At 40.0% G+C, this 25798-nt stretch overlaps 1 protein-coding gene across 11 annotated transcripts in view; it reads left to right on the forward strand.

Annotated features, from left to right (window-relative positions):
- RXFP1 (relaxin family peptide receptor 1) overlaps window positions 1-25798 on the forward strand; it is an 88149-nt gene that overhangs the window by 60258 nt on the left and 2093 nt on the right. For 9 of the 11 annotated variants that reach the window (XM_039541274.1, XM_039541282.1, XM_039541275.1 and 6 more), the window contains 13 exons: window positions 57-162; window positions 4630-4701; window positions 6552-6623; window positions 7787-7858; window positions 8736-8807; window positions 11620-11694; window positions 12299-12370; window positions 13434-13505; window positions 14950-15021; window positions 18490-18561; window positions 21982-22053; window positions 23354-23607; window positions 24911-25321. In XM_039541274.1, the coding sequence (XP_039397208.1) occupies window positions 57-162; window positions 4630-4701; window positions 6552-6623; window positions 7787-7858; window positions 8736-8807; window positions 11620-11694; window positions 12299-12370; window positions 13434-13505; window positions 14950-15021; window positions 18490-18561; window positions 21982-22053; window positions 23354-23607; window positions 24911-25321 (1494 nt within the window). The remainder of the gene's footprint in view (window positions 1-56; window positions 163-4629; window positions 4702-6551; window positions 6624-7786; window positions 7859-8735; window positions 8808-11619; window positions 11695-12298; window positions 12371-13433; window positions 13506-14949; window positions 15022-18489; window positions 18562-21981; window positions 22054-23353; window positions 23608-24910; window positions 25322-25798) is intronic. The other 2 variants (XM_039541281.1, XM_039541273.1) reach the window with 1 other exon arrangement.

A 25798-nucleotide genomic window follows, 5' to 3' on the forward strand; every position in this document is an offset into this window, starting at 1 on the left:
TTCTCCCCATCCCATCACCTACCTTCTGCCACGACTGCTATCTTCTCTTCATTCAGTGGTTGATTCTGTGCCAGCAGAATGTCTGTGCCGAGGGCTAGAGCTTGACTGTGAGGGTGCCAATTTACGCGCTGTCCCGTCAGTCTCTTCAAATGTAACTCTGATGTAAGTAGAGCAGAACAAGCAGCTTCTTGATCTGAACAGCACTGAATATCAACTCTGCAGACCATCTCATAATTATACCCTTATAATTATAACCACTTGGTTTAACTGAAACTGGTGTGAACTGAAAGTACAGTATCATTCTGTGTTGACAAGCCTTGTAGTAAAACGCTTTTAAATACAGATTACCCCTGCATAAAATAAGAGAAAAGAAATTAGTTCAAAGTGTGAGATATAGTGAGTCTGCAGTCAGCAGTTGTTTGCAATAATACCTCAAATGAGTACAATTTCACCAGCATCAAGAAACACTGCAAGAGAAATAACTCTGTGAATCACATATGCTCAGGACCTCATCCTGAAACCCTTACTCCTGCAAGTAGCCTTTACTTATATGAATAACGTGGAAATTCAGGGAAATACCTGTATGAATAGGGGCTTACAGGTAGGGATTTTGCTCACTATCGCACGATAAGAAGTCAGTACAGCAATTTTAAGATTTGAGAGAGATCTGGAGGGTGGCCTGACCATTGGTCCTGGCTTACACACTCAAATCTGAAGCTGTGCTTCCCACTTGGCAAACAAAATGCAGCGTCAAACATCCCCACCTGAGGAATTTTTCTGTAAAATTTCTTGCTATTTTCAGGACATGAAACTACTTGCAGTGGTGTCTTTAATGGACATGTGGGGCACAGAGGCATATGCTCTGGGGGGTAGGTTTTGTGTGTATTTCAGGTTAGAAATAAACTCAAACCTAGGAGATTTATCTTCTGATTTTTGAACTCTTGGGTTTGCTACGCTGCCATTTGTCAACGGGGTGTGGACACCAAGTCAGACTCTGTGGTGCTGCAGCTCTGGGCCCATTATTAATTAGATTGAGAGCAGGTGCAGACAGCCAAGCAACAGTTTCCTGTCTGACATATTCGGACCATTTCACACTGGTATCCACTATGCTTCTACTATGTCCCGCCATATGTAGTCAACTGGTGATTGATCTTGAATGGACTGCAGGTGACATAACATGGTGCCCAAAAGGTTGGGTATGGGGGTGCGACAGTGCATGCGTGGCAGCAAGCAGGGTTCCTCAGGTCCGTTGCCTTCCCATTGGCTGGGGCTGCAGGATAAGTCTAGCCATGTGGCTCTTGCTCCTCTACCCATCTATTTAAATTCTTCAAGGCATTTCATAATCCTGTTGTTCCTGCTAGTTGGAGAATTTAAATACATTGGGGGAGGGGGGCTGTGCAAGAACCAAATGGCCCTCCCTCCCCTTAGCCCATTTTGGTAACAGGAAGGAATTTTTCCCATTGGACCAAACAGGTAGGGGTCTGGTGGGTTTTTTCACCTTCCTCATGGCATTTTAGAGTATGTTTCCGCAGCCCGCAGCAGTAAGCCTCTGAGTCCAGGTCAACAGACTCACGCTTGTGAGGCTCACCCTACAGCACTAATAGTAGCTGTCTAGATGTTGCAACTTGAGCTGCAGCTCAGGCTTTGAAGCCTAGGGAAGGGGGTGGGCTTCAGAGCCTGAGCTGCAACTCAAAGTGCTGTCTGTACAGCTGTTTTTAGTGTGGTAGCATGAGTCCAAGGCTGTCGACCTGGGCCCGGAGGCTTGCTGCCATGGGCTGCCACTGGCTGTGTAGACGTACCCATGAAGGCACAGCTGGGTCAAGCAGTAGGACTTGAAAATTTAACATTAAGAAGATAGCACTTAGCTCATCACAGCTTGCAGCCAGTGTCCAGTGCGGATAAAGGGCCAGCTCCCAGAGATAATGAGACCTGGAATGTCACTGGTGGACCTTGTGCCTATAGGAATAAGGGAGACCCGAAGTCTTTGTAGCTTGAGGTCTGCCCTTACTAACCTCTGTTTGCCCTTCACACAGAGGGAGGCAGAAGCAAACTGAGTCCTAAAGGTAGTGCTGGGCATGTATTCCCTGAGCTATTCGTTATTTGGTGGGAGCCCTGTAGCCCCACACTGGAAGTGTGTTATGTGAGAATGAGGGGTGGCCACATATCATCCCTTCCCAGTGTTAAATTAATAAAGTTGTAGCCTGCTGCTTAAATCCATCCCATTTATCTGCTGTAGGGTGACCAGACAGCAAATGTGAAAAATTCGGACCGGGAGGGGAGGTAATAGGAGCCCGACATCTGGTCACCCTAATCTGCTGTTCATTTGCCTGCACGTTCTGATCAGTCTAGTGCTGTAAAACATTGCCCTGCATTTTACTCCTGAATAGAAGTCATAGCATTATCACATTATTTTAACAAGCTGTCCCAGCCCTCAAATTTTGTTGCAAACTAATGACAATCCATGATCAGGTAATCCCAGAGCCAACTCTTCTTCTAGACAGTTTTAAATTCTGTTTTTATATGTGGAAGTTTCATTCACATCTTGAAGGAAATACTGTGCATGCTAATTTTTCAGTTTAAAAACCAGCACGAAGGCCAGGCTAGCAGTTTGGTGCTAGAGAGACAGTTTTTATTAGTACTTATCCCTCATTCATGAGGTCAGCAGAGAGTGAGTGTGCATGTGGAGACAGCTCACTCACCCCCCAAGAAATGGATTGTTTCACATCATTTAACAATAACCCTCCCTGCTGGTTAAGGAGTGCTGCATTGGTGAGCTGTGAAAGGAATCCAGACAAATCTTAAACTGGAAGGACAGTGGCTATGATATGCATCGTTGAGAGAGGTTTAAAGTAGGTGGAAAAAATTAGTTCTCAGGGCTCAAGCAGAGACATAGAGAGGTTTTCATTATCTGCGTAATTGAAATGGCTTCACCCTGTGATTCCCAGCTGTTGATTATTGTCTTCTGTAATACAAGAGACTTGGGTCCGAGTCCCAGTCCCAGTCTCTTGCTCCATAGGTCAGAAGGTCCCCAGAGTGCTGGAAAGGTGACAAATTTAGCCCTAAGAGCCTCATGTCATAAAACAGACACCCTTCAAACTGATTTAAGGAGCAGCGATGACAAGGACCCAAAGTGAGTCCCTTCTAGTCATCTTTGGCCAGAAGGATAGTAGCTGTTATGTGAGAACATGAGTGAGAATGTTAGTGAAAGTGAAGGGAACACTGAAGAGTTCTCAAGGCTGAAAAGTCTACCTCCCCTCTGAGAGGGAAAAATACTATCCTACAATGAACTGGAATTAATTTGCAAATTGGACACCATTAAATTATGCTTGAATAAAGACTGGGAGTGGATGGGTCATTACACAAAGTAAAACTATTTTCCCATGCTAATTTTTCCCCTACTGTTACTCTCACCTTCTTGTCAACCATTTGAAATGAGCCATCCTGATTATCACTACAAAAGTTTTTTTCTCCTGCTGATAATAGCCCACCTTAATTGATTAGTCTCATTAGAGTTGGTATGGCAACACCCATTTTTGTCATGTTCTCTGTGTGTATATATATCTTGCTGCTGTATTTTCCAATGCATGCATCCGATGAAGTAGGTTTTAGCCCACGAAAGCTTATGCCCAAATAAATTTGTTAGTCTCTAAGGTGCCACAAGTACTCCTCGTTCTTTTTTGCTCATATAGACTAACATGGCTACCGCTCTGAAACCTATCCTACAATGCTGATCCAAGAGCTCCACTTGTAATTTTATGGATTGCCCTATGGGAGATTCTTGATCCACCATGCAGTTCTCATTCCTGGGTCTACAGGGCTTATATTGTTAGGGTATGTCTACCCCGGAGCTGGAAAGTGTGATTTTCAGCTAGAGGAGATCTATCCACACCATCTACGATGGAGCTAGCATGCAAAAAATAGAAGTGTAGCCGCGGTGGGGCAAGCAGCAGGAGGGGATAACCTCCTGAATACATACCCCTCTGAGGCACCAGGTTTGTATTCAGGCTGCTAGCCCCTCCTGCTATTTGTGCTGCTGCAGCTACGCTTCTGTTTTTAGTATACTAGCTTGATCAGAGTTCGTGCTGTCTCCTCAAGCTTGAAATTACACCCTCCCGCTCCAGTGTAGACATACCCTTAAGCTCTTTCAGTAAGATTACCTTTGCCACTTTAATTGCATCTTTCAACTGCTGCATAATGTGCAGCTGATAGGAGTTTATATATAGAAAGGGGTGGGGGAACAGTGCTTATAAAAATCAAACCAAAATCCAGCCCAGAAATGTAAGATAATTGACACCCCTCCCCCTTCTAAACCACCCCTTCCCCTTCCCCTTTCCCTTCCAAACTCATCTCTGGTTTAACTCCTTTGATGTAAATGGATTCCAGTGATCTAATATGATGCAGAGGCAGAATAGGAGGGTATACAACAAAATATCCCTTCTCCATTTAGTTTTCAAAACACGCACGTACTGGCATATAGGGTAACCTTACTGGAAATATTGAACTTCTTATAGAAATTTCTGCCAGCTAAAACATGGTAGAAATTCATTAGATCAAAATGAAGTTGGCAGAGTTATACTGAGGATGAATTTGGCCTACTTAGTGTATTTACAGAATTATTTTTTTTTCCAGGTCCCTTAAACGGAATCAGTTAAGAAAGCTTTCTGCTGATAGTTTCAAGAAGTACCAGGACCTTAAAAATCTGTAAGGAATCATTTTAACCTAAAATCTTAAATAAGAGCAACCTGTGATAAGGCAATTTTATGGCTTACTGACAAAACTGTGGTTATACTGAAAAAATCTACTGTTTCTTACCTTTAGCTGAAATTTTTAATCATGCAAGTTATTTTTGTTCAAATAGCCTGATGTGTCCTCCATCTCTTTTTTGCAGCCTAAACTTTCTGGACATTACATTTTTATCATTTTTTTTGTACATTAGAAAACTAATAATAATGTGGATCTTAACATGTATAGCATCTTAAGGAAATTAAATTTATAATAGACAGCAATTCTATCAGAAGAAATTAAAGAAAACTGATATAGTTTCATTCTGAAAGTTTGCAAAGTAAAAGGCATTCCTTGTTATGAAAAGACTCATTCATGTCCTTGAGAACACTTTTTTTTTTTTTTTAACAAATCACATTTCTGAGCCTTTTGGTGATGACAACTACTACCTGGTGACTACTACCACCAAATGGCTTATTTCATGACCAAAACCTTTTGATTGAATTATTTCTTGTATATTACTATAGGTGTCCTGAATACATTTCATTGTTTTAAAAAATCCCAGTCCTTTTATGAGGGTGAATCATGAAAAATAAGGAACAATTGAGAACTAAAGTGTGAAAGCATAGGACCACTTATCATTGTTGCCAGCTCAAGAGATGTAATATTTTTCTTAGAACATTCTTGGATTCTAACTTGAATTCTGAGGTTGTGCAGCACCATCTTGTGTTCACAAACTTAAGTACAATTTAGATCTCAAACTAAAAAAGTTCTGTAAACAAAGTGGCCTGTTTCATTAAAGGAAACGTATACATGAAACATTTGCTTACAGAATTTAATTCCTTTCATTTACTTCTGATTCACAAGTGTGGGTTTGCTAAGGGATCTCTCACAAATTGATAAGACCTTTTTGGAGCCAATCCTGTTTCTTTTGCAGTCAATGTCAAATCTCCCATTGATTTCAACAGGAGCAAATCCTTTATTTGATTTTGTTGAAAACATTTATTTTTTTTACAACAAATAAAATATTGTATAGAGAAGGGAAGCATGCTTTTTAAAACCAAATACAAGTCTAACATCTTATCCCCAAAAGTAATGATACCATATGTAAAATTTTGAAACTCAGTTCATTAATTGCAAAGGAGATGGAGAAAAAAGGGGGGAGGGGGGAGAGAGTATGAATAATACTTTGTTAGGAACAATCAGCAAGTTTCATCATACATTTTGATTAAATTACCATAAAATGCAACTCTTTGACAATTGTCCCGTATTATAAATAGAAATTCCAGCAAAGTGTTTTAATTGACCTTTGCAGATGGCCTAATTAGAATGACATCAACCCCACAACTGTCTATATACATCAATATAAACAAACCACTGCATGCACTCCATTATACCAGTTCTGTAGTTTTATCTGCAGAGGCAGATTCTGCACCCACGCAAGCCTGTTGACTATAGTAGGATTCTGCACAGGCATAAATGTCTCCTCCTTACACAGATCATATTGCAGGATTAGGGATGAAATCAGGAGGCAGCATGCATGCACTGGTTCATTTACAATGAATGCAAAGCCAGCCAGGTGTTTGGTTTTGGCTGATTTTGAATTATCACTGCAGTAATGTGTTATTTTTTAATTTAAATACACTTTTTTAAATCTTTAAGATAAGACCAGCCATGTGAAATAACTGTCATGAGAGTTTAATTTTAAGGCCTAGCCGCCTTGACAGCATGCTTTTAAATAATATATGTACCTTAGTTGATAAGTTTGGGGATCTTTTTGCATTTGCATTTTTACAGAATGAATTGTTGTCATTATTATATCTTCTCAGGTTTCTTCAGAATAATAAAATCAGAGCTGTATCAGAACATGCTTTCAAAGGATTATACAACCTGACAAAACTGTAAGTATTACCATTGCAGTGCTGAAGCAATGTGGAATGGGGCAACTTTTGAAAACAGCTATACATTTCTCTCTCAGTTATTGTGGACATTAAATAATTCCAAAATGGCCCAAATGCTGAACTCCAATTCACTGAGCACTTGTTCTCACTGAAAACTTCAGAGGATTTGGACAAGTGGTAGCAAGGTTATTTGGCAGGAAAGTACTCTTAAAATATTTCATGGATCTTGTAGTCCGTCCCTATCCCCAAAATTTGCTGTTTCAGAAAGAAAAAGAGGAAACCTCAGTGATTTTAAATGCCAGCTATCCTGGAACCAGTCGTTATGGAATTAAGAGCCAGGAATGAAAACAGTAGGGCTGCCATGTTCAATTTGAAATAATTGAAAACTTTTATTTTCCTGTAGAGAAGCAATTATATAAGGAAAGGACTCTTGTTTCTTATTTTGCAGCAGATTTTACAAAAGATGAGTCTTTTCCAATTTAAAAATACTTTTGGCTAGTGAGTGAAATTGTAGAAAAAAATAAATCCATGTACTGAAATCACTTAAAAGGTAAATTCCAAAGCTGTTATTACCCTTATTCTTTGTCTTTTTTCACCCTAATTTTGGATGATAATTTATTATTACTACTACTCCAGACAATTTGCAGCCCCACTCTTTATTTTTCAGTCTTTTTCAGTTATTCCAGTACCTAAATCCTATGCCTAATGACCTATGACCTGTGAACTTGCTCCCATTTTAGTCAATTGGAGTTTTGCTATTCATTTCAGTGGGAACTGAAGCAGGCCCCAAATGCTTCTTATGCAGGGAGGGTAGTTAGAGCCTACTGTGTTTTCTAATAGAAAAGATGAAGATGTTCTAGATGATCATTGCCAAAAAGCTCCAAGTAGCCATAGTTTCACGGTTGTCCATGCAGCCATATCATTAATCAGAATGCCAGGCTGCTAGCATGGCAAACACTAGCATCCTGAAAGAGACAAAGGGTCAGTATGTGATCACACTCACACAAAGATTAATGTTTTTATTGTTAACAATGGAATCTCTTGAGGATGCAATTTAATAATACTGTTAGGAATACTAAAGGAAAATCTTAAAATTCTTCTTCACTCCTCTAACATTGATTAGAGAATCTATTGTTTTTTAATCTTTATTGATCTTGTTTCAGGTATCTGAGTCACAACAAGATAACCCTTTTAAAGCCTGGTGTCTTTGAAGATCTGCATAAGCTTGAGTGGCTGTACGTACTGTTCTTAGTTTTGGATAGATTTTCTCAAGAAATAGTTAAGTTAACACAAGTAAATATTTGTATCTTTTTTATCTTTTTTTATTTCTTTGTATACAGCATGATAATTAAGGGAATCCTTCTACTCCCAGTACGTAAAAACTCCCAGTGACTTTGGAAGCAGAATTGAGCCCTAGAACTTTAATGGCTCTGTTGTAGCTTATTTTTCAGTAGTACGCACAGTTATAAATAAGTAACTGATTAACACAAAATAATACATAAAATAAATCAGATACTCCAAAATGACAGAAATGGAGCACTTCAGAATGAAATTTCTTGGACAGCCCTTTGCCTGTATATGTGCTTCACATCCCGCAGAGGAGATGACATTCATAATATGAAATCCTGACAATATTACTGCTTCTTCTGGCAGTGGGATTTGAAAAAAATAACACTGAGATTTGAGGGCATTAATTACATATCTGTCTGTGTGATGAAGAACGACTGACAAACTTTTACTGTGCATGTTCAATTGCAGGATTGTCTCAGGGATGTTTTGATGTACTGCTATGTTGAAGAAATTCTCTGTACGGTGTCAAATTTCTGATGACATTGTTTTAAAAGTTGACAAGAAAATTGCTCTTGTTTTTAAGTTTAAAAAAAATCTTTCAAACAATCATGTGAACTGCATTGGAAAAGGAGTTCCCATGTCATCTGATGAAACTTCAATACCCTACCTCAATATATCACAGTATGCTAAATCAATATTCTTATGTAGTTCGAATGCGTATTTGATTATGCCACTTCAGGGTACATTATCTTTTGTAATGTTTATTCAGTTTCAGACCCCAGTAATTTGTCAGTCTGATATACATTTTGTTCTGATTTACAGGATAATTGAAAATAACAAGATCAATCAGATCTCTCCACTAACATTTCATGGACTCAACTCACTTATTCTCCTGTAGGTATTAAAATATGAATTAAATGCAATATTTAAAAAAGAGAATAGATGAAAACTAATGTGTGTTTATAAGATTTGTTTGTCAAGCTGTATTGTCAACTGTCTCCAGTAATGGAGCTTATTTTGGAGCTTATTTTGAGCCCCATCCCCCTCCAAAACCTAGCTTTTTCAGTCTTTTTATATGCTAAACTACATGAGTCCTGTATTAGTGCACTAAACTCAAAAGGACCAGAAGTGAGCTCTATGTCCTTGCTTTTCAAAAGGCACATAGGAAACCAATCAGGATGCACATGATTCTCTACATTTGGCCATGTCTACACTACAAATTTGTGTTAACCTAAACTATGTTGGCATACAGCTTCTGCAGTTATTACATTACTTGTGTGTGTGTACCCTTGGCTCCTTGTGTCAGCGGTGTGCATCCTTACCAGGAGCGCTTGTATCGATGAAGAGCGCAGTGCACCATGAGTAGGTATCCCACTGTGCAAATTGCCACCATGGAGTGCAGGGTCTTTGGGAAGTTTTTGCAATGCCTGATGGGACCGAAACAAGTCAGACAAGGATTACTGGGAGCATGGGGTCAACTTTACAAGATACAGTGTTCTCCAATGAATAATTTCATCTGCATCCCATAATTTTCACACCTTCTTTTCAAAATCCCACAAACCCATGCATCCCTTCTCGCTGACAGAAGCATGGTGCCTGCACAACTCTGCACTATTGTCATGGGCATTGCAAGCACAGAGCTCATGGTCAGCTGGGAAGTTACACTCTGCAATAGAGGGCTGCTAGGTATGATTGGCAAGCCAGACAACCAGGAAAAGGAATTTCAAAAATTTGTGAGGCTTTAAAGGAGAGGGGGGGCTTCCTGTCTACCTGCCCCTGGGCAATGGAGTTCACAACGGTGACCAGAATGGTGAGTGTGGGACATTATGGGACAGCTGCTGGAGACCATTAACAGTTGATGTAAGTAACACAGAGTCTACACTCTCACTGTGTTGAACTTACTACATCAATTGTTACTTTACACTGCTCGGGAAGGTAGTGTTATTAAGTCAACATAGTGAGGCACTTACATTAGCGGGAGCAGGCTCATAAAGTCAGTCATATATCGTAACCCAAACTATCAGCTGGATAATTTGGGACCCAATAAACACATGGGTACTGACAAACTATGGAGAGAGAGGAAGGAGAGAGATAGATATTTGTTTGTATCCATTTTGGAGGGGAACAGTGATATCAACTTCTCAATAGCTTTGCATTGCATACATCAAAACTATGGTTTTCAGTAAATTGTATCTTAATCCAAGTTTATTGGACTCAGTGACTTCAATATTCTTGGATATTTACATACTTTGTGGAAACTTACAGTAAGAAATAAGTGTTTCCTTAGTAAAACCTAGCTTTATTTGATTAAATACTTATACATCTTTACCGACTTTCTTTTGTTCAATACCTTTCTCACACATTTAAATAATTTGATAGTTTTCCAGTACACAGTGCTTTGTGATATTTTAGTTCTAGGCTACTTTATATCCATCACAATAAGATATTTAGTAGCATTCTCCTCCTTTATCTTATAACTGGGAATCTAACAGTTTTTAGGGAAGGGCCTGGATCTTTTCACCTCCACCCTCTCTATTCTGTCCTGACACAGATTTTAAAAGGCCAGAATCTTCTCCCACCAGTGTAAATCCAAAGCAACTCAGTTGAAACCAATGTGAGAAAAGACTATGGCCAATTAGGTAGTAATCATATTATGTATCTATGCAAATATCAAATGCTGCTGAATATAAACAAGGACCCAGCCCTGCTGCTATTGATTCAATGGGAAAATGATTAGGTTCTAGGTTTAAATTCAAAAAGATAAATGGGGCCAGATTCACACATATGCTTCAGGTGCTTTGTGCTGCTCCAGTGATGCAAGGCAGCCAGAGTGTCAGGGCCGGCTCTAACATTTTTGCCGCCCCAAGCAAAAAAAAAAGAGCACCGCCCTGCCCCCGCGAGCGCCGCCCAACGCCTCCCCGAGCGTCGCGCTGCACCGTCCAAGTCCCCGCCCCCCCAGCGCCGCCTCGGCCACCCAAGTCCCCGCCCCCCCAGCACCACATCGCCCACGTCCCCGCCCCAGCGCTGCAGCGCCGCACTGCCCAAGTCCCCGCCCCCCCAGCGCCGGGTCACGCTGCCCAAGTCCCCCCCCGAGCGTCGCGTCGCACCCCGCAAGTCCCCGCCCCTCCCCGAGCATCGCGCTGCACCCCGCAAGTCCCCATCCCCCCGACCGTTGCGTCACACCGCCCAAGTCCCCGCCCCCCGACCATCGCACCGCCCAAGTCCCCGCCCCTCCGAGCGTCGGGCCGCCCAAGTCCCCGCTCCCCGACCGTCGCGTCGCGCCGCCCAAGTCCCCGCCCCCCCAGCACCGCCCAAGTCCCCCCTTCCCCCCCAGCGCCGCCTGGCCAAACCAAAAACAACAAAAACAAACCCCGATCGCCGCCCCCTCCCAAGGTGCCACCCCAAGCACGTGCTTGGTAGGCTGGTGCCTGGAGCCGGCCCTGCAGAGTGTACCAGTGAATCTGCCCCAACGTCTGCAAAAGATTTCCCTTTCCCAAGTCAATCATTTAGTAATTCAAGAGATGATAGGATCACACCAATGCTCATAATGAAATACACTGAAGTGTTTTTAATCATTGTACTATCTCTAACAATATGAAAAATGAATAAATTCTGCCTGCCTTGTACTGAGAAGAAACAAAATGTAAAAGGGGCTGGGATGTTATTTTAACATCAATTGCTAGCGATACTGTTTTTCTTTTTCCAGAGTGCTGATGAATAATTCTCTTGCGCGTTTGCCTGATAAACCTCTTTGCCAACACATGCCCAGGTTACATTGGCTGTAAGTCTTCTTTTTTGTGTGTGTGTGTGGGGGGGTAAAATAATCACCTTTTGTCATCTTTAAATCAGTGTCATTCCATGACACTTTTTACCAGGGTAATATGAGGGAGGGGAATGATGCTGCAGAATAGACAATCCCAATTTCATGCCAGCCTAACTAGACTGACTTCCTGAGGTGTGTTGAATTCTGCTAGGAGCATATTGCAGTTATGGTGAGCAGACAACTAAATTATGGTTGTATCCTGCTGGAAGCACTAGAGACCAGGGGCTCCCTGAGTTCTTTCCCCCTCAAGACCACTCGATCACTGCCATTAGGGCAGTCATAATTTGACTCTCAGATTTTGAAAACAAAAAGAGTTAGGCTCTATCGTACCTGTCAAAACCTGAGTTCAGGATTCAGATTTTCGCCCACCTGAGTTAATGATGCTGCTATCACCTAAAGCAGTTCGGGGCGTGCCGAAAAATGAAAAATCCAAGTATTATTATGCTTTGTGCAGCCATAAGGTACTGCTGAGGTTTCCCTTTAATAAATAATTACTTCAAAGTAACTATCTGATTGAAGTTAACTTTTTTCAGTGATAGAATGTTTTGGTTTTATCTCCTAGGGACTTTGAAGGCAATCATATACATAATTTAAGAAATGTCACTTTCATCTCCTGCAGCACTCTAACCGTACTGTAAGTAATAATACATTCTATGCAGCCAGAATGAGCAGTGTTTATGGTGAACAACTGTTACATTATGCACAATGGCCGACATCAAGTTTCCGAAATATTGGTTGGTGCTTAGAACTGATGGAGATTATTAAAATGCTAAATTTTAATTATACACAACAAAGTAGAACTATTTTATGAACATATGGTAACATTCACCACCTATGAATGCAGCATAACTCCATTTAAGTGAGTTTGACTGATAGTATCAAATACCAAGATTTTGAAACTAAATATAAAAGAAAAAAAATTCTACCACATGAACTGACCAGATTGAAGGATAATATCATTCGGTCAGGTTGCTGATGCGAGACATTGTAGAATTTCCCCAAAGCTTCCTCAGAGCCATTGCAATCATCTTCACAATTCCCCTTCACTCCCTTCTGATGCTGTTGATGAGCCTCTGGACTGCTCTCTGCCTATTGTTGTCACTTTCTCATCTCTTCTGCACTTCTTTTTCTCAGCTGTCTCTTTCCTATGCGTCTCTTCCCTGATTATTCCTTGTGTATTGGGAGGTTTTAGGTGAACAAAGAATGTATGCTCCAGTCTTTGATGGTTGAATTTCTCAGAAATATCAGATTTGGGATTTGGACTTTCACACTTTTTGCATAAAACATGTGCTTCAGTCACATGCTCAAAAATGTCATGATTTTCAAATAATCAAAAGTTAATGCCATCATACTGTCACATGGCATACAAAATATCAAGATATTTGACATTTCTGAATAACTTTAGTTGTCAGTAGATGCAAATGCAACTGAAAGAGCATATAGCATATATATATGCTTATACATTCACAGTAAAAAGTGTTTATAGAATATTAAAATTTATGAATTTTTAATAATGGCATATTTTTAATGTACTGAACACTTAAGTAAGATATGAAACATTGTTTAAAACAAGATGTAAATTAAAGACAGAATGTGCAAAATTATATAGAATATAATCAATTACTTGATTATGTATCACAGTCTTCTCAGAAAACAAACACATCTGAGGAAGCATAAGTTTGTTTTTATACTTTCAGGGTGATGAGAAGAAACAAAATCAGCTCCTTAAATGAAAACAGCTTTTCCTCTCTCCAGAAGTTAGATGAACTGTAAGTTGATTTTTTTAAATCAAAGAACAGCTGAATAATTTAGATCATTTAAATTTTGAAGATGTACTTTGTATATTTGTCAGTAATTCTGTGTTCATATAACAAGCTCTAGAGAAAGCATCAAACTTCACAGTCATTCAGCATATGAGATAGTAGATCATTTCAGTAAAATACGTAATCCAGGAGAAACAGCGTTCTGGTGTCTGCCCACAAGAGCATTATGTTTCCTGAATAAGGACAAGGCATGTCACAGAGGATATGCCTACTAGTACCTATATGCCAGCAATAACGCAGCTGCATGAGGTTAAGCCAGTAATGTAATCAGGGCTCCCAAGCATTTTTACCACCAGTGAACAGGAAAGCAGCTGACCAAGAAGAATCTGTATCCTGTGAGCCCATCCCAGATTTGGGTTCCTCATTTGATGCAAACTATCTGGCCAACTACTGCCCAGTATCTAATCTTCCATTTTGGGTTAACATTATGGAGAAGATAGTGCTGAGACAACCCTCAAAATATCTGGTTGCCTTCTATCTACCTGACTCTTGTCAGTCAGGGGAGGGGCCTGGCTACAGCACTGATTCTGCACTGGTTACATTGATAGATGATTGTCTCGTGTGATAGATAAAGGTCGGAGCCAAATTCTCTACTCATGTCACTGGATGCATCTCCATTGACTTGAAGAGTTTGATTTGATATATTGCTCGTTAGTTTACTTAATGATTTGGGGAAACTGCTGGGATTTTTTTAAATGTTGCATTTTTTAAATTATGTCAAAGAATGCAAATCCTATTGCCCAGGATAGGGATATCTTTAATCTTTGTTATACTTACATTATTAATAAATGCTAGATATTATTATTAAAACTAGATGTAACAGATAATGTATCCATTAGGACATTTTTTTTAAATCCATTTTAGTTGCACAATGGATAAGAATTTTATTCCAAACCAATTAACTACCATAAGTAAGGAATTAAAGTGGAAACTGACTAAACATTTACTGTAAATGTAATTGAAATGGTCTTAGCCTATTAACTGAGATGTTAGATTATTTGGTTAGTTTAGGCAGGAAAACTCCTTTGATATTTCTGTCCAAGACCGTAAATTAATTGACTGGGGAGGAGGTGGGGAACTGGAGAGAAGAAGAAGCACCAAAGAAGAGAAAATGAAAAGATAATTAAAATCAAATCAAAAGTAAAGTAAAAAATAATAAGACCTGGGAGTATTATATGGTCTCATATAGTCTGAGGTCTCTATCTTGCACCCTTTACTTTAACATCATTCTTTTATTTTCCAGGTTTCTGATAACCTATATAACAACCTATCATTTGAGTTGACAAAGGGACTCAAAATTATGGACCTCTTTACGTTATTAATGCTTCTTGTCATAATGAAAAGAAACCACTAACAACAAATTATATTATATCTGTGATTGTTTCCTCAGAGACTTGGCTAGCAACAAGATTGAATCACTTCCTCCATACCTATTTAAGGATCTGAAGGAGCTCTCACAGCTGTAAGGCTTTATAATAACTCTTCCTTATACTGTGTGCTATTGTACATTATTCATTCGAAATTATAGCTTCAGTCATCCAATCCAGGAAGCAAAACCAAGAAAGTCATGTTCATATTTAAGTTTTACCTGAAAATGCCAAACTTAGTCTGAAATGCAATTTTAAAAAAAGATTATGTACAAAATAATTGCATAAAAGATGCATAGTATCATGATTGTCCAAAAAGAGCAATTATTTAAAATTATTCCTGCCAATATATTGTTAGTATTTTTAATAACTAGATTCCATTACTCAGCACACAGAAAATGAATATGCCATTTAGAACGAGAGATCTCATGGACTTCAACAGGCGCTCAGCCTGTGACAGGAGTTGGCCCTAAGAATATATTTTAGGAATACACTTTTTCCTCAAGTATTAAATCTTCTGTTAAAATGACACATTTTCTCTACTGGAATCTATTAGTTTCTGTGGTTTATGCTGCTATGATTCTGTTTTCTATGTATTACAACCTGGAATATAGAAATCTGCCTCTGTGCTTGACAGCAGAGCTGCAACAAGATTCAAGAGAGAAGTTACTACAAAATAAAAAACCACTCTTCATATTTGTTTGATCTTTGTACCCAAATGTGTAAATACTGCTGCTGGGCACAGTAGTGCCTATCATTAGCTGTTCCATTGACTTCATGGACTCCTGACTTCAATATAGCCATTCACCATATCAAGTATCACACCCAGCAACAGATGTTTGCAAGATCAGGCCCTGTGTGTGGTGGTTGCCTGAATCTGAAATAGAAGTAATCTAGATAGTTTTGTTCTTTGTGCATGGAAAACATAACCGCTCTGAAAAAGCTGACAGACCAATGAGAGAAAAGGGCACACAAAGTGAGTAACACCAGGAAATTAGTGGAGGAATATTAAAAAGATGTAAGCAGGGATGGACTGATGTTTAACCAAAAATGTAGTGCCCAGACCTGTTTGTATATTTCTGTGGGGTGGTTTATTTACAAAACGTGGAAATCACTTTAGAATTATAGGAGTCCAATCATATTTGCTTATCTCCAAAGAGGGGTGGAGTCAAAATTTAAAGACATTTTCAGAGCATGAATCTTCTTGTTCAGTCCTGCTTTAGGGTCAAATTGTGACTGTTAAACCATGGGCCACATTAGAGAAGATAAGTAGGAACTGTGCAGTAATAACAGGGATCCCTCAGAGAACTGTTATTCTTGTATCCTCCCCATTGACATTCACCTTTTTAATGTATTTCTATGGTGAATGACAAGGTGTATAGTATCCTGTATCCAGCTATATCAGGTGTTGATATAATGCAACACAATGAAATTATCATTCTGTTGCATCACAAATCTATATAAATACCTTTAATCAGGAGTAGGTATTCTTTTAATGTCTTCCCCTCACACTGTGTCCTTGGTAAGGGCCAGCACAGTGCAGTGGTGCACATAAAGCTGGAGAGACTGGGTATAAGACATTACTCCTGCAGTCACTGTAGGGGACATCAGGAGGACAGCAAAAAATTGTGAGGTACACACACACACACACATACACATACATATAAATACTCAGAGTGGTTGTGCCTGATTCTAATTTATATTATTTTATTCTACTGCCCTCAAGTTTCTTTCTCAAGTCACATAAATGCATGTAAAAAGATGCATTTTAGAGACTGGGGAAAAAACCTGTGACTTATTTTTTAAATTACTCCTGAGGGAATTCTGCACCACTGTGCATGCGCAGAATTTATGACCCCTGCAGATTTCTTTGCTTCCCCACAGAAAAATGACTTTCTGATAGAAGCAAAGGGAATCCACAAGAGCGCTCATACTGCCCTCCCCAGCAGTATGTTTCGGGTGCCCAGGGCAGCTGGCAGAGAGGTAAATCACTGTGGGGCAGGGGATGGGACTGGAGAAGACCTGGCTGGTGGCTCCTACCCTGCGCCGGGCTCAGCTGCTAGTCCCAGCTGGGCTGGGGAGGACCAGACTTCTTCTTTCCCTGCACAGCGTCTGGGGCCATGTCAGACCTACCCCCAGATTTCTCCCCCTGGCTGAAAGAAGCTCTGCAAGCTCTCTCCTCCCCCACTCCCACTTCCTGCACCCATCGATCCTCGGCTGCAGGGGGAGGGATCACTGTACATGGAGCTGCTACCCCATCCACTCAACCCCCGTGCATCCAGACCCCCTCATACCCAGACCCTCCTGCTGAGCCTCACCACCACCCCCTGCACCCAGAACCACCCATCCCGATGAGCCCCACTCCCCCTGCACCTGGACCACCCCGACAAACCACCTGCACTTGGATCCTCACCCTATTGAGCCCCAACCAGCTGCATATGGATCCCCACCACACTGAGCCCCACTCCCCCAGCATCTTGAACCCCCTACTGAACCCACACACCCAGACCCCCCACCAAGCTCTATCCCCCCACACCCTGACCTCTCCCTGCTGAGCCCCAACCACCTTCACCTGGACCCCCCTGCAGAGTCCCATTGCACCCAGAACCCCTCAACAAGCCCCTGTGTATCCAGATCCTCCCCACACCCAGATCCCCCATTGAGCTGCCAGCACCCAGATTGCCCCACACCTGGCTCTCCCTGCACTAAGCCCTCCCACGCACACTTGGATCCTGCATTACTGAGCCTGCTCCCCCACACCTGGTGCACTTGTCACAGAGGGGCAGGGTCCTGGGGTGTTTCTAGGGCAGACCCGGTCCTTGCGCTGTCTCAGGGTTGGGTGCAGTCTCACTGCTGAGTCCATGTCCCAGGGGGGAGCTGCACAGTGATCTCCCACCATGCCATGCTGGAGCTTCCACATTTATTTAACAAATAAAATTTGCAGAATTTATATATGTTGTGCACATCATTTTTTATTTTTTTGGCATGCCTTCAGGAGTATTAAATATATGTGATTTTTTTTCTTTTTCTTTTATTTTTTTTGGTAATCTTGCAGTCCTAGCTAGAGATAAGTCTGGGTGGCATTTGATCTGCAGGGAGGCGACGCCACTTTGGGATTTGCTATGATGATGATGAAGGATTCTTTGGAGTTTTTTTAATATATAAGGTCCAAAAAGTTTAGCAACTGAAATATTTGTGCAATTAAAAACATTGAATAAAATTTCTTGTATTAACACCATGCTTGTGAAGCATCAGGCTGTTCTCTGTTCTTGTTTACCAAGTTGTCAGGTAGAGGAGTATCAGGAGGTAGGCATGTTAGTCTGGATCTGTAAAAAGCAACAAAGAGTCCTGTGGCACCTTATAGACTAACAGATGTATTGGAGCATAAGCTTTCGTGGATGAATACCCACTTCGGCAGACGCATGTAGGTAGAGGAGTGTCACTATTTACAATTGTAACTGTCTTACTATGAGTCACTATTACAGGAATTGAAAACAAAGGCTAGACACTATCTTTAGAGGAGGAATCTGCATAATATTAGCTATCACTGTTTGCATTTACAGGAACCTTTCATATAACCCCATCCAGAAAATACAAGCAAACCAGTTTGATTACCTACTAAAACTCAAATCCCTGTAAGTATTTCGTCCTTTTAATATATGTGTTATGGATATTTTCTTTTTGATTTTGCAGTTCTTGTTGAGAAAAATTGTTTCTGCAGAACAAGTGTAATAGCAAGCCATATATGAGGTGCTTTGTACCTCTGCTCCTCTATTATATTTGTTGGTGTCCCTCAAAGATGTAACTTTGAAAAAAATTACCTCTGGTATTCAGATTTCTTCCTGAGCTCTCCAGCTTCTTTTGTGGGAAATTTTGAAGCACAAAAAGAGACCAGTCAGTCCAGATAGCATATAAAAATATCCAGAAAGGGTGAAATCAATTCCATTGTCATGAAGGTAAGAGCTTTTCTAGATGAACAGTTGGTGCACGCCTCATGTTGGGATGTAAATCCACAGCACACTAGTGTGTTGCACACTAACTCTCCATGTGAACAATGCTGCCACACATTAAAAGTTCCCTAGCATGCTTTGAAATGGATCTTCTAGTGCATGGTAGCAGAGTCCAAGGGGCGACAGTGAACAGCAGACTACTGTGCTGTGGATTTACACTGCCCAGCTTGTTGTGCACTAAATCACCATGTGGTCAAGCCCTTAGGTGCCTAATTCCAGGCTGGAGGGAGGTGGCTCCCTCTGCTTGGGATTCATGCTCATGAACCCTCTCCTAGAGTTAAGCAATTAAGCCTGTTGGTGGAAGAGGAGATGTCCCCCCCTTTAACATTTAGCCCAGTGATTAAGGTATTTACTTGGGATGTGGGAGACACAGTTCAGTCCCCCACCCCTCCTTGATGTGGAGAACAGATTTGAATTTAGGTCTCCCCTTTCCCAGGGGAGGTCTGAGGTATTTTGGAGCAGATTATGCTCAATCTCTCCTGTTGAAGCTGTTCTACTGCACATAACTTAAATATTCATTAGGCCATAGAGCAAATGTGAATGTCCTAATCACTTTAATTATTTATACACAGTGAAAGAGTTTCCAAAGGAAAGCTTGAGAAAGACCTATCCCATACTCCAGTGATAGAAAAGACTGTATTTAGAGATGTTATGCAGAAAGACTTGATAAGATTTAGACCTAACCCAGATGTAAGCACCAAGGGAGAGGTCTGAGTCAAAGATGACACCCAGAATATAGGCCTGAATGATAAGCAGGACGTTGGTGTTGTCCATGGTGACCAAGAAAAGAGGGGTTGAGGGGGGAAATGAAGAGCTCTGTTTTAGCTATGTTGATCCAGAGCTGATGGTTAGACATCAATGAAGAGATGTCAGAGAGACACGCTGGGATTTTAGTCTGGACAGGAGACAGGTCTGAAGTAGAGAGGTAAATCTGTGAGTTGTCTGCATAGAGATGATAGTTGAATTTGTGTTTATAGATTAAATTATCCAGACATCAGATGTAGAGGGAGAAGAGAAGCAGACCAAGGACAGAGCTCTGTGGAACCCCCACAGAAAGTAGGAGTAGGGATTAGGAGGCGCCTTGTAAGGGCAAGCGGAAGGCGCAATTAGAGAAGTAGTAGGAGTCATGGAAGCCAAGGGATGACAAGATTTCAAGAAGAACATGGTTGATTGTGTCTAAGGCAACTGACAGGTCAAGGAGGATGAGGATGAGGATGGAGTACTGGTTCTGAGATTTTGGCTAAGAAGAGGTTATTTGAGCCTTTGGCAAGAGTGGTTTCCGTGGCATGCAAGGGGCAGAAGCTGGATCTGAGTGTGTCTAGGATGGAGGAGAGGAACTCCAGACAGTACTTGTAAACAGTGTGTTCAGTGAGCTTTGAGATGAAAGGGAGAATGGACATGGGGCAACAGTTGGAGAGGCAAGTGGGATGAAGGTTGGTTTTTTTTTTCTCAAATGGGAGACACTAAAGCATGTTTGTGTTGTGAAGGGAAAAATGCTAGAGGAGAGTGAGTGGTAAGAAGAATAAGGGAGAGGAATGAGAGTGAACATAAGAGAGATCAAGAGATAGGATGTGATTGGGTCACTGGGACAAGTGGAGGTGTTAGAAGAAGAAGAAAGCAGATGAGAAACTTCTGCATCTGTGACCAGAGATAAGCAGAAAGTTGGTGGGGAGGAGAAGGGAAAGCACAATAAAAAAATTCCTGGGGACAATAAAAAAAGCCCTGAGGAAAGGGCCTTAAAAGACCCTCCCAGCTATTAACCATTAAGGCAGATACTGTTCTTCACCCGTGGCTTGATCTGCTGTGAATTCAGGTGAACTTTGCACTAAAATTTTTATAGGATAGGCTCCAAATCCATCTCAGTCCAAATCAAAAAATGACAGTGTGTATTTAGAAAACACACTATACAGTTAACTGTTGCACTGTTTGAACTGAAAGAATTAAGTAATTATTCTGTTAATATAACACTATGAAATTATACTTCAGTGACACAATATTGTCGTTGAAGATATTAATGCAATTTTTTTCTTACATTAAGAAAAAATAAAAACAAAAAAATCCCTTGGTAGTTTTGAAAGAGTGCCCAACATTTTAGGAAAGATGTGGACAGATTGGAGAAAGTCCACAGGAGAGCAACAAAATTTTGAAAGGTTTAGAAAACCTGACTTCTGAGGAAAGGTTGAAAAATGTGGTATGTTTTGTCTGGAGAAAAGAAGCCTGAGGGGGGACCTGATAACAGTCTTCAAATATGTTTAGGACTGCTCTATATAGGATGGTGATCCGTTGTTTTCCATGTCCATCGAAGGCAGGACAAGAAGAAATGGGTTTAATCTGCAGGAAGGGAGATTTAGGTTAGATGTTAGAAATGATTTTCTAACTATAAGGGCAGTTAAGTTCTGGAATGGGCTTCCAACAGAGGTTGTGGAATCCTCATCACTGAAGGTTTTTAAGAATATGATAGACAAACACCTGTCAAGGACAGTCTAGATTTACTTGGCCCTGCCTCAGCACAGGGAGCTGGACTTTATGACTTCTAAAGGTCCCTGCCAGCCCTACATTTCTGTGATTTTCCTCAGTCTTTGTCAAATCAGTGTGCCAGTCATTGGGTGAATTCCAGTGGTTGTTACTATAGCTAGTGAAGTACTTTGGACCCTCTGAGATGAAAGGCACAATATGAATTTAAAATACTATTCTTAGAACTGTTATTTTCCCTGAGATAATGGAAGAACATCAATAGAACAGTTCTTTGGAAAGGCAAAGTAATAATATAGATAACATTGCTGAGAGCACTGAAAGAGACTCCTTTGTGCTATTAGGACAGGGAGGTTATCAGAATTAACTGTAATTTATTTTTATTTCACTTTTTAGCTTTTTATTTAGATTTTCTACTGCAGAAGTTTCAAATATACGAATGGACTAGATGCAATTCTCATTCATCTATAATTTCATGTAATCAAAGCTACACAATTGTGTCCACAATAAGTTTGTTGTGTTTTACCACTGATTTTATGTTGCCTTTTTTTATTGTGAATATATTGGTTATAGCAGCCTGGAGGGTATTGAAATTACAAATATTCAAAGAAGGATGTTCAAACCACTTAGAAATCTCTCCCACATGTAAGTAGATTATTCCAGTTTGCCTTCTTGTGTTTTGATTTTTTTAATTTTACAAAGTGCAGAATGTTTAAAAATAGAAATATATGAGAACTTGCATTCACTGCCTCTCTGGCTGCTGGGTAGTTGAAAAACCAATTGATGCTGTCAGGTAGGCTGAGAGTATCATTAAGAAAAAGTGATGGAGGGAGGAGGTTAGGATTCATTTTAACATAATGATAAAGTTAAAATTATAATTAAATCTCCTAAACAGCAAAGTTCAGTTCCTTGTAAACAGATATTGTACTGACCCTATCTAGGTTTGCTTATTGATGTATACATGATCTAAAGTAATATTAATAGTACCAGTTTAGGTATGCTAGTATATGTATAATGTATTCTGATATAGACCATTATTAATGTTTCTGTCGCTCTCAGAATGTACCAAATCACTTTCAGCTGATGAAAAAATACAACCATAATCAGCAAGAATGATCAAACCTTTATCAGCATAAATTAAAACAAACTGTCATAAGTAAAACGGGGGGGGGGAAATACCCCAACTCAGCAGCTGGGTATAGATCTCTTGAGTTTCTTCTACAGATACTCTTTGCTTTCTGACTCCCCTGCAGACATTCCTATATGCCTTCACAGACCTAATTAAACTAGGGAAAAGGGAAGGGGGGCAAGAGATAGTGAACTCCCAGCTTAGTGAGGACTAGCTATTGTCTCTGCACTCTGTCACAATCATATCTTTTTATAGTGTACGCTATGGATTCAATTAAAATAATTACTTTTTTAAAGTACTGTTATTACTAATGTTTAGCACACATATATAGTGCTTTTTAGCATCAAAACATTAACAAACATTAACTAACTAATCGGTCCATACCCTGACAGGTTTTATACAGACTTGAAGTTTATTTCAAATTCAGACTGGAAATAAGGTTTACATTTTTAAGGGCGAGAGTAATTTACCATGGGTAGTGGTGGAGTCTCCATCACTGACAACTTTCTAACAGATCTGTTCTAGGAATTATTTCGGGGAAGTTCTATTGTATTGTACAGGAGATCAGACTAGGTGATCACAATGGTCCCTTCTAGCCTTGGAATCTATTAATGAATTTGTGCATTTCTTTGTGTACTCAAAAAAATCAAAATCCTTTATTACTAGTTTTCTATTACCAGAAAACATTTTATGCTTTGGATCTTTACTAGGTGTTCCACAAATGCCCATATTATTGTGAAAAACATGTATCCCAAACCACACCAATTTGACAATCAAAGTGAAACATTTTTCTCATTTTATTTTTTCCTCAACCAGATATTTTAAGAAATTCCAGTATTGTGGATATGCCCCCCATGTGCGCAGCTGTAAGCCAAATACCGATGGGATTTCATCCTTTGAGAATCTCTTAGCTAGCACTGTACAGAGAGTGTTTGTCTGGGTTGTTTCTGCTGTCACTTGCTTTGGAAATATCTTTGTTATCTGCATGCGGCCTTACATCAGATCTGAGAACAAGCTCCATGCCATGTCAATAATGTCTCTCTGCTGTGAGTATTTCCCCCAAATAAAAGGTATCAAACACACATAAAAATCTGTTTTTAGTATGTATGGCTATAAATTTTATTATTATACAGCAGTGACACACCCACAGCACTAGATTGCAAGAGAGAGAAAGTTCAGCCAAATTATAAGATGCTATACCTCAAACAACACAAAGGTTGTTGGATTCTACCTTTAAGTTACTGTGGAGAGTGGGTTAACACTGAAGGCCAAGTGTCTGATATTACTCCCATAGAAGTTGAGTGTCAAATTACTGTCTTCAATAACAGGAATGAGCCCCAAATTTTCAAAGGAACATTAACCCAGCTTCAACACAATTATGAGCACATAGTAATTTGTGCACACCAGCAGGATTTGTGTTCTACATATTCCAATTTACAAAATGGTTGTAAAAACTCAATTTTACACACATTCTGTGATTTCTGTTGGCATGAGAAAATGCTATTCTTTACATGACCAAATGATTGTGTGTGCAAATGCAGGATTGACTTTGAAAATGTGACCCTGAATGTGACTCCAGGGCTTTCCCATTTTTGGAGTATTTCGAAATGTTTGCTTTTTGTTCCAGATCATAATTAAACCAAATTTCAAAATATTGAAATCCTCCACAAAATGGAATTATCTTTCTTTTCACAGCTCTAATCCTGACCATGCCTAAGGTGGCTCAGAGAGGAACTCCCTAATGCATACTTTGAAAAGTGTGCAGGAACCCTCCCACAATATTTCACTTTTCACTGTGGAGCTTATTTAGTCAGCCACACATGTGGAGTGTGGCCTGTCTTACCTGAGAACTTTTCGACCTCAGCAAAAGGCTCTGTGCAATCTGTATTGTGCATGCCTAGCACATGATTTTTCATAGGATCATAGCTTGGGCAAATCAAAACCAAATTTCTGTAACACTAGCAAAGACACTTCTACTCAATGTGAACACTTTGCACACAATTTCAGTATTCTAGCCATTTTGGAACTAGAACTGTTCATAAAAAGCTGCAGGAAGTATTTTTATAATGAGAAATGTATATTATTTTTATTCATGCTTTATAACAACTGTTTTTTTTATGAACTTAAAAGAAAAATCACCTTAGGGCAAAGAGCAAGAATAAAATATGTCAGTCCAAATGGTGAAAATTTCAGAAAGGCAGCAGTAGTCACTGAAAACCAGTTAGAAGTGAGAATTTTATAACCTTAACTATAGTTGCTGGTAGAACTTTAAGTATATTATTAAAATATATATATTGTAAAATAAAGGATAATTCAGATATATAAACCAAATTATTCCCTATTGATTCATATTCTTAAATGTTATTTCTACAGGTGCTGACTGTCTGATGGGAATATATTTATTTGTGATTGGAGCCTTTGACGTTAAATATCGTGGAGAATACAACAAGCATGCTCAGTTGTGGATGGACAGTATCCACTGCCAATTGGTGGGCTCATTGGCTATTCTGTCCACAGAGGTGTCCGTTTTACTGTTGACTTACCTGACTTTGGAAAAATATATATGCATAGTTTACCCTTTTAGGTGTTTGAAGCCAGGAAAATGCAGGACAATTTCCATTTTGATTCTCATCTGGGTTATTGGCTTTGTGGTTGCTTTTATTCCACTGAGCCACAAGGAATTTTTCAGAAACTACTATGGCACCAATGGGGTCTGTTTTCCTCTTCATTCAGAACAGGCAGAAAGTACAGGAGGCCAGATTTATTCTGTTGTTATTTTTTTAGGTAAGTATGTTATGTTTCTTCCTTTACATATGTTCGCTGGAGCTACAGGGGGAGCCCAACTTTCAAACAAAGATGGCAGCCTTACTAGGCTGCCCAAATCCCATATTTGGATGCTCTGATTAGTATATAAATGCCTACTTTACGCACTTAGGTACAATGATCGGCACCCAAGAATTAGATTTGAACACCTTATTTACTCATGTTTGAAAATGGGCCCTCTGTGAAAGTATGAGACCCATGAATTTATTAAAATATTTACTTTTAAAATCTCAGTATTATACAGAAGCTTACTCATTTGCTGCTTAGTTTGATGATGGGGTGATGACCAGTCACTGGCCAGTTGGTTGGAGGATATGCTAATCAGGGATTGAGCCCCCGCCCTTTGCCTGTCTAGGCCACATCTTTCTAGGGTTGAAAGGATGGTCTAGGACTGTGCACTGCACTAGGACTTAGGAGATCTAGAGCCAGTGCCTGGTT

This window comes from Mauremys reevesii, linkage group 5 (genome assembly GCF_016161935.1).
Source record: "Mauremys reevesii isolate NIE-2019 linkage group 5, ASM1616193v1, whole genome shotgun sequence".
NCBI classification, from domain to species: Eukaryota; Metazoa; Chordata; order Testudines; family Geoemydidae; genus Mauremys; species Mauremys reevesii.